Below are 15,347 nucleotides of genomic sequence, written 5' to 3' on the forward strand. Positions count from 1 at the left end.
ATTGCCATTCACACAAACAGGTAGATAGCCTGTCAAGTTGATTCATCAGCAGTTGGTCACAACAGCAAAAAAGAAAACAGAAGAGGGGAGGGGGAGTCTCTATTCTATTTATATCCCAGACGTACAGGTGCTGCAAACAGCATACTACCTCTCTCTCTCCACCCACTGGTTTGTTTGGGCTATAAATACACCTCTGCTGCTGTGGCCATCCACTGAATCAGTCTGTCTGTGTCCATTTATTGATCAACCTGCCTGCCTTGCTGCTTGTTTGCCCGTTAGCGTTTCTGTCTGTCTGGCTGTATTTCCATAAAACCTGTCTCTCTTTCTCTCTGTCAAAACAGTGTCTCATTTTTCTGGATTCTTGACAGACAGGCAGAGCAACAGCTGTAACGGTGCTGCAATGACTCCTGAACCACTCCACAACAATCCAAATAGCACACATTCTTTCCACACCCAATCCCATGTGCATGCAGGCTCTTCACACACACACACACACACATACATCTACTAGGATATTGATATGAGATGGCTGCAGTTTTTTGTTTACTTCTTGGGGCCTTTGTATTCACACAAACACACTCATGGTGCAACTGTGATGCCCCCCCCCCCCCCCCGAGAGAGAGGGGTAGAGGAAGTAGAGAGCGGGAAGTGGGAGAGATGGGGGAGATTTTTTTTAGATGAAAGCAGGGGGTAAATCAGGACTGCTGCTCTACCTGGGTCAAGCATCCATGATTGACCTGGGCTTTAAAATATGGTTTCACATTCTTCATCCAAGGTGAAATCACCTCCTATGTTTTAGCTGTGATCCTCAGACTTGGAACGTCACTAAAGACAGAGCTCATAGGGCTGTTTGCATGTGTTTTGACAGGATTTGGACCACATTTAGAGTATAGCTGGCACATAGTTTCGAAGCATTTTAGCACTATTGAAAATGTAATCAGATGTGTTTAGTCAATCTGCTGTGCTGTGTTGTGGGAGGAGATTCAGGATTATGGACTGGTGTCTTTGTGCCGGTAGGATTAAGGCTCTGTAAGGGGATCACAACATTAATATTCATACACAGAGTGGGTACAGAAAGACAGACAGAACTGAAATATAATACTGTTACTATACTAAATTACACTACATGCAAGACAGACTGAAGATGCTCGTCAAAACCATCTTCTTACTTCTTTTTCTGTATTTACTCACCGAGTTCTATTTATAGTTTGGATTCACTTTCAATTACATAAATTAAAATACAAAGATACACTTCACCAATATTGCATGTTACATAATGACTCACTGATGACTACAGGGTAGACTGACTAGATATTGAATGTTTTATTGACATTAAGTACAAATGTTCATCTCAGTAATTTAAAACCACAGCATTTGTCCACTGTAGCTGTGATTACAAAAATCATTTTACAAAAAAAATAGTAAAAACAAAACAGCACTAACAGAAAAAGCCATTGTACAAATCTGTGGGGAGATTAAATAGTGTTTACCAAAACATTTGCTACATCCTGAGCGTGGAACCTATGTGCAACCATGGGTCATAAAGAAAGTGTAGCTTTCATTCTATAACCCATATATTTACTTTCTAGTCTAAAAAGACTATTTTTAGACTAGAAAGCAAATAAAGAAAGTAATATAGTTTTAAGCTAACAAATGTGATAACAGTATCTTTCAGCAACACAGACCTAACCAGGCCAATAGCACAACACTGACTAATGTCTTATGTACTTGGCAAACATCACAGGGTAGCTAATGATAACTACCTCTAGTTTATAATGCCTAAAAGATGTAGATGTTGTTACAAAGCAGCAGTGAGGGTTTAAAAATGATGGTCCTTTCCCTAAAAGCCCTCAAAAATATGTACCTTACCCAATATTAGAACACTTTCTTTTTTGATGCATTGGATTAATTTAGTTATAATGCTGAAAAGCATTTATGTAACAACTAAAATCCAATCAACCCCCAGGAGAAAAAGATGGCAATCAATAGGTGGCACATAAGCACACAAATCTGGTACAAATACAGCCAGCAGAGTCACAACACATGCACTGCGGTTTGACACCTACAAAATCATGAAAAAATGAAGTTTAGAGTCACCTGTAGAAATACAAATACCTAGGCTCTTGTCTCTTGTTGTGTCCTGGAAAAACATGCTGTGCACTGTTGGACTCATCTACTAGTACAGCCAGGAAGGGACATAATGCCATTAAAGCGCTACGTAGTAGTGGAGTGTGTGTCTGTGTGTCCTGGTTTTTGTAGGATATAAAAAGAACAATGCACTTAAAGGTGATTATTTTCAAGTACTAGTCCCAGCCAGCATTTTCATGAAGTTGGATGTTTTCATTCTACACTGATTGCGTGAGGCTATTTTTGACATACATTATCATTAAAGCTGTGGTCATAGCTTATGTGAAGCCTGAGAAAAATAAAATTATAGTTAATAGGTGTGTCTGTGTGTCTGTGTGTGTGTGTGTGTGTGTGTGTGTGTGTGTGTGTGTATCCTAAATTACAGTACAGTTGGCTGGTAAACAAAGAAAGCATTTATTTTCTGTCTTTGTGTAAAAGTGTGTAAATGTATGGTTGTAGTGAGCTGCTGCATTTCAGTTTGCACGTTTGTGTTTCATGAAAGAGGTGGGTAGTAAACTGGCTTATCATGGTCACACACACTGAACCCAGATGCCTTGTCAACAGCCATGAGCTTGTCCCAGTTTCCCTGTTTCTCACAGTCCAGGAGGGTGAAGTCAGGGTTGAAACAGATCTCAATCTGCCCCAAGATCTGGGCATCAGCATTCTGTCAAAAACAAACACATACCATTTAACAATCAAACAGACTGTCCCAACATCTGAAACACAGCTATATGTGACACAAAAATGAATATAAATATTTCTGACAAGTAGGACCATGCAAGACACAAACAGCAAATTATAATTTCATTATCTGAATGAAATTACATATTTATACCTTTGATGGGTGGATACATTGGATCTTTGGTTTAACTCCGTAGAAGTTCTCTATGACACCTTCAATTTGTGAAAACTACAGACACATTAGCAACAGAGAGAAAAGTAAAAGTGAGAGACAATAGTTGCAACATTATTATTATGAGGCACTTTAACACCACAGATTAATCGCTACGTAACACTACTACTTGAGATTCTAATAAACTATAATTTGATGTTTATAATATAAATAGACCTACTGTGTAGTATTTTTCTGAAGGGATGATGTCAAACTTCCTCAGGATGCTATAATAACAGAGACACAGATTTCCATTTGAGGCTTTGAAGTGTTGATGCTTTTCTCCAAATGACAAAAGAAAATAAGTATAACAGTAGTCACTTTCTGTGAACTACACTGTGGGCAGCAAATATGCCCAGGGTTGACAGGAATAATGGAATATCAAGACAATACTAAGAACTAGAAAATGAGACAGTGGTGTATGGTGTATGTGCACATGTACATATTCCATACCCATCCATATCCACTTTGTGGTACAGTTCCAGAGCCTTGCTGAAGTATTTATGTTGACTATTCAGAGATGGCGCTCTGGCTGCACATGTACCGTGTTTGTGCCACTCGTACTTCCTATTGAAAGAGACAGACAAACAAGTAGCAATGAGTTTTACTATTATAATGTGCAAATGTATTATAATGTACAAATTAAATATCTCTACTGGTCTATAAAACATAGGAATGAAAGAATGGATAGTTGACACATATCAGCTCATAGTGTGAAACGGTTTAGAATCTATGTCTCTTGCTCCTGACATCTATGAATGTAATCATGTAGATAAAGTTAGATAAAGTTAGTTAAAATTAAAGTTTTAAAAGTCTCATAGTCTAGTCCCATCTTTAGAGAGAGTAAACATATCTGTAAAATATACTGTATCCTTCTACTACTACAATCAGCACTATTATAAATACAATACCAGAAGCCAGTAGAGGCGGGGTGAAGCAAGTCAGGCCAACTTTTCTCCATGTCAGGAAGCAGGTCCTGAAAACAAAAACACATTGGTTTTATCTTTTGGTATTTGGTCTGGAGAAAAGCGTGAAAAAAGGGTGAAAATGCATGTCGTGCAATGCCTGTTTTCTTTCTTCTTGATAAATTAAACTACAGATCGAGAGTTTTAACAATTACAGTAAGAAGATAAAAGACATTTTTGAATTCTACACTTAATTATAAAGACTCACTCAGCCTGACTATTATTATACCTCTATTTGAGAAGAGTTGAAATGCCATGAAGAGTTGCAATCAATCCCTTTATCTGGCCTGGAAAACAAATTCACAATATTAGACATCACTGCAGCAATGAACAATGAAAGCAACGATGACTGATTCAAATGCTGTTCTGCCATGTGTTGCATTTCTTCCCATTTTAATGTACAACTAGGTGCACTCAGTTTCCTAATTAGGTTAGTTTAATATATCTCTTTTATTCTTATACCACACATGTTTAACATTTTGTAATAACAAAAGTAAATACATTTACTTGTAACCACTTTTCTTAAGTGGTAATACCTTTCAGGTAGTTGTAACAAGTAACATTTACCATGCTGAAAAAAAGGCAAGAACACACCCTTATCTGATTAAAACACACACACACACACACACACACACACACACACACACACACACACACACACACACACACACACACACTTACCACAGTCCATGTAGTGTCCAGTAGCTAATGTTGGGATGACAATGTTCCATCTGAAATTTGAAAAAAAATTGTATTTTACTCCATCTGGACTCAGGTGGCTGTATCTCATTGGGCTGAAATAAAAAACTCTTTCATAACCCCAATGAAGGTACAAGAATAAAACAAAGGTAGAAATGAAAACCTTAATTTTGGGGAGTAACTATTAGAGCTGCAACTGATGACTGTTTCTACTGATTCATTTTGATTATTCTTAGATGAATCAACTAATTGTTTTGTCTATAAAATATCAAATATAATGAAGATTTTCAGTGACAGGAATCCATGATGTCTTAAATTCATTGTTTTGTCTGACAAAAAAAAAAAAAAGTATTTAGTTAATATAGGGAAACAGAAATACCAGCACTTTTTTCTAATTTTAGTATCAAAGTTTAGGTGTGTTAGGTGACATGGTACTCAATAACTGAAGTGATTGATGAAATGAACAATCAATTTGAGAAATTCGAAAGTGCCATAGCAAAAACTTTGACTGAGAATACAAGCTATTAATAAACAAAATGAGACCTGAAACAATTAAACGGCAAACCTAAGGGTGTGTTCAAGAGCACAAAATAAGGAACGTAGGTCACATGTTTATGGGATAGTTGAAACTGCATACTCTTGTGACCGTACATGCAATGTGGACTAATCAAACCAGACTGCTGACACACAGCCAGTCTGTTGACTCAGATATCATATGATATTTAGGGACTAAAAGTTGAGAGAGATGTGGTGTACTGGTAACATTCTGAGGACATATCAATCTTAGAAATGGTTACTATGTTATTCAACAATTAATCTGAATTGTTGGATAAATAGTTATCTAGTTACACTTCTCTTAATTTATCGCAACATACAGTATATTAGGCTAACTCTTAATCTCAACCTATACAAAATAGCCTAGAAACAATAAGTCATTTCTGTTTTTAAAAAATGGGTTTTCACAGCATACAGAACTCATTTTAACCCATGTCTAACCTGTAAGAACTGAAACCTGACTAATCACATTACCAAGTGAAACAGAAGACTGTCTTTCACTACTAATCTTGATTCACTTAAGTATTAAACTGACATGTGACATGTCAAATTGTGTTCTGTGATCTGGCTGATTGTATCCTTAAAAAGGTCAATATGTTTAAAAATAAATAAATAAACAAATAAAAGTAAAGGCAGGGAGACACTCACAACGCAGAAGGTGCTAGGCCAGTGGTGGGTCAGGATCAGTTTGGTCCACATGTGTCTGAAATACACAAACATACAATAATTTCTTAGTCCAGTTTGTTTATTGTTTATATAGCATGACAATGACACATTATGTACTTTGAGCTACATGTGAATTTAATAGACATACAAATGTGGAAGCAAAAAATAGTGATACTTATCAGACCATCTTCCACTACACATATATTATTTTGCTGTACTTACGGGGATGAAATCACAAAGGCAGAGGACAGGGTTGCTGCCAGGCAGAGCAGAAGAGGTGAGCAGAGCCTCATGTCTGACCTAAAACAAAATAACAGACTTGTCAATAAAACCCCAGGTTTCTGATAACATCCACATTAAAACCACATACAGAATGAAGAGACATTTGTGTCTGTGGAGAATTTGTGCATTGCACCAATATGAATTGTTATAATCATGGATTTTGATTAAATCATGTGTTATAAAACTGTAGATGTTTGACTGGTTCACTTAGAAAGAGCAGGCAGGAGCACACAAAGAGGAGAAAAACAGGTAGTGGTTTTAACTGGAGGAAGTGAGTAGCAAAGACGACTTCATGTGACCACTTAATTAGGTAATACAGAAAAAAACCTTTAACCCAGCAGTCTCTCCCTCAGATGCACAAAACAACAACATTGCATGCATTTGAAACATCATGCCTGCACATGTTAACTGAGCCATTTTAGCAAATATTCCCCTAATTCCCATCAGTCATCGAGGAGACGACTCTGTTGACAAAACATGCTGCAGTATCATGACCTAATTCTGAAACTGACAACAGTGACTGGGACAAATAGAAAGTTCTCAAGATGTGCTAATATGTGTTAACTCAGGCTAAAGATCTATCATGGTGTAAATGTGCAGTCTGTGGCAATACGACACCACACAAACCGCGGAGGACGTGCCCTGCATCAAGCAGCAAAGTCAGCAACAATACCGAAGACTTACAGTGTTTATCTACGTCTTATAGCTGCTCTTTCAACACTGCAGTGCAGTTCACAATGCAGCAAATGTAGGAAAAGAAGAACTGGTGTACAACAAAATCACGTGTATGTTTGTGGGACTGTTTTTAAAGACATTTTGAGGAAAGGTCTGACCTGCCCGGTCGATTTAGCGCATAAGTTAACAGATGTCAACGGGCGACTTTGAAGTAAACGTTCAGGCACAAAACATTAACATGTTTTTCTGTAACTTCATCTAAAACCTTGAGTACGTACAAACATTTGTGAAAACGCTTAATGTGCTGAGGTCAAAACTCGACATAATGGGGGGTTAAACATTAGCAAACTGAACTATCGACTCCTGAGTCACGGCAAACCACGTTAACAAGCAACAGCGTCCAGTTAGTAAAACTGAACCACGGTTGGTTTTCATAAATATATTCTTTATACTGGCCTCACCTTGTGCCGGATATGTTGCAACAAAAAATCGTACTATTTTCCGGACGCCAGGCAGTCTCTCATTTAATAAGATCAGTTAACACGGTTAGCGCATATACTCAGGATACAGTACCAAGGCTGTTGTTTATGTCCCACAACCAACCGCTTCACTACCTACCTGTCAGCTCAGCCAATCGTATGCGCCGCAGACGTCATGCGTCATCACGTGCTAGACATGAGTGGGTTGCTTGTTCTAATGCTTTGATCCCACCGGCTGCTCCCTATACCGAGGCATTGTACTGATGTTTTGAAAGAAGGTTCGTTGATGTAAAAGTGTGCGATCGCCCCTTTCAGAAAGTGGCTGTGCATTGTACAATTAAACTCAGTGGGGTTTATTAATAATAAGTTTAGGTCATGTTGTTGTTACATTTAGTTTCATATCGCAATTATCATAAAGATTTATTACAGCGCCATCAGCTCTGGAGATCAGTAATTCAGATCTGACAGATTTATCAATTCTCTCAAAAAAACACAAAAAAACACAATATAAATGGTTTTGGAAAGACTGTGCCTAACGACAATTCTGTGAACAGCTTCAGTGAAGCATAAGTGAAGCTGTATTCATAGAGTCAACGAGGTGAAAAGAGACTTAATTTCTAGCCAGTTATTTTAACAGGGTGTTCATCAACTGAATAACACAAAATAAAATGATTATAGCTTTGAATTTGAATTTTTGGGTTACTCTGTGCATTAATTTTACAGTCCCTGTAATATCTGGTAAGCTTCCCTCCTCTTTGCCTCTAAGCTCAACAGAAAAATCCAAGATCAAAATAATTCTTGTGTGTGATGAAATTGATGTATTCTATATGGTATTTTACAGAAACAGTCAACTAAATGTAGCCTACTGTATGCCTTCTTCATCTTTCTTCAATTGAAGACAAATATTCAGTCGGACATTTCACTTTGTGAAGTGCTATGCACTAATGATTCTTAATTTAAAGTTAATCGGACAGGCCTGACTTATTAAATGTATGAAGTGCCCAGGGGTTCCTTTTAAATAATGACTCATTATAAGCTGATGTGTAAAATTAAGCATGTCATGACGGTTAAATTAGAGAATTCATCTTGCTCTGTCTCCAGGGACTGCAATGTCAAAAACTAACTGGAATAATCAAAATTTCATAATATCCAATTGGAAGAAACAGATATTGATTGTAGGCTTTTTTTTTTTTTTTTGCAAAGCTTTTTCTTCATTGGTTGTATTACCCTGTAGTCCTAGCTCACCAGCATCTCACTGTCAGCCAGAAACATAATGTACTAAAATTATCACTGGGCTTCGGTTAGAAAGTGTACTACCACATGACCAATAGGGGGCTCTTTTCAACCACAGACAGATGTCAATCCTGTTTTTACCACAAACACACACACACACACACACACACACACACACACACACACACACACACACACACACACACACACACACACCAAGGTGCAAAAAAGAGAAAACAAAGATTACAATAGTGAAAGGGGGAACAATGACTCTTGACTGATTGATGTTTATAAACCTTTTGTAAGACATTCAAGCTTCATTATGAACAAGTTATATGTCTCCTGTGCCTATTTGGTTTTTAACACAGGGCCTAGCTGACTCCAGGTGACCTGTCCCTTTCTCTAATCTCTGAACAAAATGCTAACCTCATGCTTTTAATGAACGTTGTATTTCTAATTTTCAAGCATATATCACATTATTTGGAATTTAATCTTGCTCATGTAAAAATGTCAAATATTATTGGGTAGGTGATGGGGATGGGACCTTGTAAGTCCAAAAACCGAGGATCCTGAGTTTTGTTTCTGGTGAAGGTCAGCCTCTGTATATTTATTCCCGAAAAAACTCCTGTCGCCCATTTCTCTCTTTCACACTTTTCTGTCCGTCTGCGTCACTCACACATCATACAGTCCTCTCCAACCCCTCACCCTGCCACGCTCTCTCTTTCCTTTTCTCAAATATAACTCCATGTTTTCCCATCATATAATTTCACCTCAGATGTGAAATGTGTTTCACAGCTCCTCCACTGTCAGGAATAGTCTAGCTGTAACTGTAGCTAGTTTTATAAATAGGCTCTGGCCAAAGTTCAGCATGCGACACAGTGTCTCAAGACGTTTCTGAGTGCAGAGGGAGAAAGATCTTGGAGAGCGACTTCAGCAATATCTAAAGTCCAGATAGATTTAACTGTATAAATGAAAAAGCTGTGTACTGGGGCTATGCAGCACTGTTGAATTGTACCGCATTATACAGAAGGATGTTTATATTATTTTGTCCACCCATTTAGGCTAAATAACAGAAACACCTCTCTGTATAATGCAATAAAGTTCAACAGCACCACAAACCACACCTCCAAAATCACACAGTTAACTCAACACCTGTCTAAAACTATTTCATTAAAAACTAAACATCAAAACCTTCATGAGGGGAGAATTTATTGCAGGACTGTTGTATCAGACTGTATTAGGTTTTAGCTGGGTGTACCTAATAAACTGCCACTTGAGTGTATGCTGCCTTTGCAAAATTCAGTTTAAAACAGATTTTTTTAGGAGTGTGATGGTGCACGTTGTATAAACTCTGAAATGCTGTCTAAATATGTTTTGTTATTCAATAGCTGTGCCATTGTGGTTTGGGAGAAATAAATGTGACCAGCCCGCTGTTAAACCGGTACTTGAGAACGCTCACCATATTGCTTCCTATTCCATAGAGCTAAAAAAACAGCTTGTAAATGCCCCTCACCCCCCACCCCCCATAACATCACCATGGTCGGGTTGTTTGTATTGTCTAGATCAGATGGTACACTTGAATAACCAGCTGTTGAGCATCAGTTGGTAAGATCACATGCCAGAAACCAGCAGTTGCGCTGACATGGCTTCCACTAAAAACTGTAATGGATGAAGTCTGTTAATCAAATAATTCACTAATTCTAGCAACCCTGAGTCTTGAAGGATACTGGTTATATATAGGCAGCTCTCTCCTTATAAGGCTTCGGGGAGAGGTAGGTGGGGGTCGGTTGGAGACGGGTGCTGGCCTGGTACTTGGTTTAGGCTGACTCCCTGTGGATTCAGGCTGTCAACTGAAGTCACTGCAAAGGAAATCTCAAGGGGTAAGAAAAATCAGTTTTTATTCAGTTTTCTATTGCCATCCGTCATATCTCCTCAGCTTTTTCATCTACTTTTTATTTCAAACCCAAGTGTAGCAGGTGGGATCAGTGGGATGGAGGTATAGAGAGCAGATTAGGGCACGGCCAGGGGATGGTGTATGGCTCCTCACCAAGCTCATAATACTCAAAGTGATGAAAGATAGGATTTATGAGTTAAAAAGGATGTCAAGCAAATCAGTTGGAATCAATGGGATAACCAGTGTTTTGAGAATAATGACAGTAATTGTCTTGTCTGGGACAAGAGAGACAGCAGCTATGTGTATGTGTTTATCATAGTAACACTGGCAATTGGTTAAAATGGACTCAGAGAAGAGAGACAAACTTGGTAGGGACACATGGGACTGCTGCTTCATTGGACAAATTGCTGGTGTGTGCCTCTGGAACTTTTATTGTACTGACCTTATGCTCACTAACAAATCTTTCCTCTTAAATTAAGAAACTTTAATGGACATTGAATGAAGATGAAAATGGACATTATTATTCCTTGTCACTAGTTAGAGCTCAAGTAATCTGAATAGCAACTGTTCGTGATCAAGCTACAGAATTATAGAGGTTTGCACGGTTATGGTTGAGAATTTTACAGGTTTACTGTTACAGAGAGAGCAGCTCAGGTGTCATTTGGTATTGGCCAGACTGACAGAGGCAGAGGACAGCTACTGGGGTGTAGGTGTAGGACGGTTGGGACCAGAATACTCCTGTCTGTAGTTTACTGCCTATTTATTTTGGGAGCACAATGTCTTCTTATTTGTGTTGTTTTGGTCTTTCATTGTAAACCATTTCGTTTCTTTAATGTTTACCTGAATTTCTAAAATTATTCATAGCATTAGTGATACTGACCTTTTCAGTGGCAACTATGCATCCATGTGAATGGGTATGAACTTGGACATATAAAAGAGTAATCATCATATTTTAATCTAAACTCTTCTGCTGCACAACCACATGATTCAGCCAGGGAGTTAACAGTCATTACTGATTAAGGAGTCAGAGGTTAGAGGTCAGGGTTTAGAGCGTTATGGTGTAATCTATCTGCTTGACTGACTGCTTGATTGACAGTTTTGGGACATTAAAAGTGAGTCAAACATGGCTTTGGCTATAGTTATAGTGACCCTGAAGCTGGGGAGAGTGTTTCAAAGTTGTGGAGGAAGGAATGTCTTTGCCAATGCAGCACGTCTCAGTAGCGTTCAGGGTGAGGCAGGGCAGGGGAAATCGCTTCATGTTTCATGTGACCTTATTTCTAGTCTCTGAAGATTTAGGTGATGTAAGGCAATTATGTTTCCTGATATGTGCATGATGTAAGACAAAGTTATACTCTCGCTTTGGTGACTGCACTGTAAGAGGTCCACCTAATAAGAAAGAGTACAAATCATTTGGAAATGGAAAGCTGTCATCACCGGAAAGTAGATTTCATTACATAACTCCTTTACTGTTTAACTATGAAGATGCCCCCAATGCTAAGCAGAGTGTAAATATGCATGTAATCAAAATGTCTATCATTGCTTAAGGGGTGAAGATGGCCTTGGTTATGTAGTGTGATACTGTGGACAGTAAAGTGGAGACTCATGTACTGCTAGTGTGGTATGTCACCTTACAAACTTTTTTTTTCAATTTTTATATACTTTCGTGTATGTGGTGCAAATCAAGGTGATTGTTCTGTTTCTTAATCTATGGAATGCTATAAAAATGAGGGATGCACTTTCTAAAATGCTCAGTGAGAAAGAAGGCCTTTATACCTGCTGGGTAATTTTGTTTTTTAATATTGGAGGAATTCAAAAGACTGCTGCAAACAGCCGTGAGATAGCCAAAAGTTGATGACACATTTGAAGAAAGTTAACTGTCAGTAATATGTCTGTGTGGCAGCCTTTCTTTCTTTCTTTCCTTTCTTTTTGTACCAGTAGTAATATCATCAGTGTGGCAATCATGCTATGTTATGTCTCAGTTTTGCTGCTCGTCCAGGTTTTGTGAATAATAGAAACTTGTTATGAAGAGACCTATACTTTCACAGAGCTCACACTCCATCACTATCCTTCAATGTTTAATTGCTTTGTTTCATATACTTGTCTTGTGGAAAGTGGTAAATGACAATATTTACAGTCCACCACTGTTATAAATAAAATATACAGTAAGTGCTAGTGCTGAATCTTGAAGGACAATCTTTGGTGCGGCTGCACTGTCCGTTGTGGTTCAAGTACATTACTGGTCCAACAATAGTCAACATCCATGCCTTTTGTTTATGCATACGTTCATGTGTGTATGTGTTGGTCTTTAAATCAGTATAGTGTCACCTTGTCATTGCTGAAGCTGCCAGTAAGACTGCCTTGTTTGTGAGCATGTGTGTGTTTGGGTGTGTGACAGCTATATGTGGCTAAATTCCTGGAGGGCTTTTCTTTCTGGTGATGAGGCAGTAAAAACAAATATACCGCTCATTATTGTTGCCAAACATTGTTGCAAAGCATAGAGTCATTAACACAGAGAAAGACAGCATTTTGCTGCCAAATGCTCCAAATGCTCCTCTACATAATGAACCATGTCTTTTCTTCCTTACATTTCACAGCATAATCCTTAAGGGTTGGTAGCCCTCGTGTTTGTGTGTGTTGGTGTCACTGTTGCTGGTCTGACTTGAAGGTGGAAATATACTGTATTTTGTTTAGAATTTGTGTATGTGTGTGTGTGTTTGTGTGTGTGTTGCTGGTCCAACAGGTCCGTATCTACAGTGTCATCATGTCAGTGTGGATCAAACGTGGGAATTACAACCATGAGTACCACCACAAACAGAGCCGATATGTGGTTAAAGAATACAGCAGGTACAGGACAGACTCTAACAACAATTACAACTAATACATTAAGCTAATGCAGGACTTGCGTAGTTCTAATATTATACTAATAGAAGTACTGTAACAGTAGTAAGCTTTGTCACTGCTAAACTTACAAATTCAGCCATGTTATAGTAACACGTAATAGTAAGGCTAACCTGGTTAACATTAGGCTAACATCAAGACCAAACTAACTGTCAGCTGGCCAAGCTGAACCAAGCTGAATATGTGGACGTATTTTTCACACGTTCATCTTTTAAATCTATATCAGGGCTTTTTTTTTTTTTATAAATTGATTTGTTATTGGCTACTATGCAAAAGTCAAAAACACCCAACTGTGCTCTGTTAAAACACTACAATTACTACTATTTGCAATGCACAGAACTGTGAGTGAGTGACCTGCACAGTTTTAATGAAGGTCAAAGCTACTGATGCCTTTTCCATTGATACAATACAAAACATCATAGTGGTTTTAATGGTATAATAAAGGTAATAATAATAAACTGGATTGGCTTTACTAATTTTAAACCAGGGCTCTCTGGGAAGATGAGAATGAGATTATGTAGAAAAATAGCAAATGTTAAGTTTGGATTTTAATGACATTGTAACAACCTGTAACAAACTGGCTGATGTCAGTTCTAGGGAGTGTGGTGGTGGGTTTTAGTTTGTTTGTTGTTTGTTTAGTGTTTCTGTGTATGTTTGTGTGTGTGTTTTAAAAGGAGTGTCAACAGGTATTCTGGCTGCTGTTCTTCATGTCTGTACTTATCACTTCAAGTATCTTATTCTTGTCTCTGCTCACTTTTTCTTGCTTCTGTTTTATTTTTGCTAATAAGCAGCTAACCACCACACAAGTCTGATGTTCTCTGGAATGACGACTTAATAATTTTAACAAAGTGTTAAATTATAAATGCTAGATTCTTTTTTCTAATGGTGTGGGAGTGCTCCTGCTGTATAAAGCTTATTTCCTAACCAAATTTCAAACTCAAGTAAGTATGAAGCTTATGTGTGTGATGTGCCCTGAACAATGACATGTTAACTGTTGTATCCTCAAACATTTCTGGCACATTTACACAATCACTAGAGATTTTTTTTTTTTTTAATTTGCTTCAAATACACTCTTTCCTAGTTCTCTGGGCGAACATTGTTCTATTCACATAGGTTTACTCACTTTCCTCTCTATAGCAGCACACTGAAATTTGCATTTTAGTTACATCCTAAAATAAGATGAACCCTCACAAAATCCAACAGGCTGTGTAAATGTCTGTCACCTGGCATCCACTTGAAACACAAAAACTTTTGACAATTTCTTTTGGTCAAGAATGGCTTTGTGTTCTTCAATATGTAAAATTGCCGCTCCTTGCCTTGGTCTCATCACAGCATCAGATCATCACGAAAACTGCTGCACCAAAACACACACTTCCCGTCATTTTCTGGACCGCAGGACACGCTGTTCTCTTTTCTGGTTGCAGAAGTGGAATGACTACTGGCCTGAATGCTTCATGGACAACAGTAATGAAAGACACAGACTCAGAGCTTCCCACTACTGGCCGTATCTCTCCTGATGACAATCTCAAGCTCGCAGACAACCAGCCAGATGTCAGCTCTGGGGCAATCTCTCATGGGTTGGGCCTTCAGTGGCATAGTCTGCTGAATATGGGATTTGGCGATGCACAAAAAAGAACAGCTGTCAGTCACAATGGGTCATGACAAAAATGGCTCTCCAAATGGACAACAGTTGTTCTTGCAACTTACAAAGGCAGGTCATATGCCTTTGTAAGTTGAATATTTATTTTATATGAGACTACAATCTCTTGAACACCAAATGTTGCTTGAAAAAGCTTTTCGTTGTGGTGTTCACGGCTCTCTGATGTCAACCACATCTGCTGTGTAAGGTCAGGCTGAATCAGGGAGGCTGTTCTTTACTGTCCCTGCGAAAGTGTCCTGCATTCTTTACAACCAGGTTCACATTCTTTTTTTTAATTATTTTTTGGGGCCTTTTATGCCTTTATTGACAGTGCAGTAGAGAG

General features: G+C 38.2%; 2 protein-coding genes across 3 annotated transcripts in view; one reads left to right on the plus strand and one right to left on the minus strand.

Annotated features, from left to right (window-relative positions):
• Positions 1-1,299: 1,299 nt before the first annotated feature.
• rnaset2 (ribonuclease T2) lies at positions 1,300-7,477 on the minus strand. The gene is made up of 10 exons (XM_023395292.2): positions 7,323-7,477; positions 6,127-6,204; positions 5,887-5,941; positions 4,666-4,715; positions 4,214-4,271; positions 3,931-3,995; positions 3,473-3,586; positions 3,201-3,246; positions 2,963-3,037; positions 1,300-2,791 (listed from the first exon to the last, which is right to left on the minus strand). Exons 2-10 carry the CDS (start codon positions 6,195-6,197, stop codon positions 2,621-2,623), a joined length of 705 nt encoding a protein of 234 aa, XP_023251060.1. The 5' UTR covers positions 6,198-6,204; positions 7,323-7,477; the 3' UTR covers positions 1,300-2,620.
• A 2,871-nt stretch (positions 7,478-10,348) lies between these two features.
• The window catches only part of myom2b (myomesin 2b), a 31,259-nt gene continuing 26,260 nt past the window's right edge, over positions 10,349-15,347 (plus strand). The window contains exons 1-2 of one of the 2 annotated variants that reach the window (XM_087170784.1): positions 10,349-10,453; positions 13,208-13,311. In XM_087170784.1, coding sequence (XP_087026910.1) covers positions 13,229-13,311 — 83 coding nt within the window. In that variant the 5' untranslated portion in view covers positions 10,349-10,453; positions 13,208-13,228. The remainder of the gene's footprint in view (positions 10,454-13,207; positions 13,312-15,347) is intronic. The other variant, XM_087170785.1, reaches the window with a different exon arrangement.

This window comes from Seriola lalandi, unplaced genomic scaffold, assembly GCF_002814215.2.
Source record: "Seriola lalandi dorsalis isolate HSWRI2012SDOR001 ecotype SW California unplaced genomic scaffold, Sedor1 jcf7180002054959, whole genome shotgun sequence".
Taxonomy (NCBI): domain Eukaryota; kingdom Metazoa; phylum Chordata; class Actinopteri; order Carangiformes; family Carangidae; genus Seriola; species Seriola lalandi.

Coding starts and splice junctions, on each gene's coding strand:
- rnaset2 (XM_023395292.2), bottom strand. CDS start 6,197: ATGAGGCTCTGCTCACCTCTTCTGCTCTGCCTGGCAGCAACCCTGTCC. Junction 3,038..3,200: donor CTTCAGAAAAATACTACACA/GTAGGTCTATTT, acceptor ATGTGTCTGTAG/TTTTCACAAATTGAAGGTGT. Junction 2,792..2,962: donor AATGTATCCACCCATCAAAG/GTATAAATATGT, acceptor TGTTTTTGACAG/AATGCTGATGCCCAGATCTT.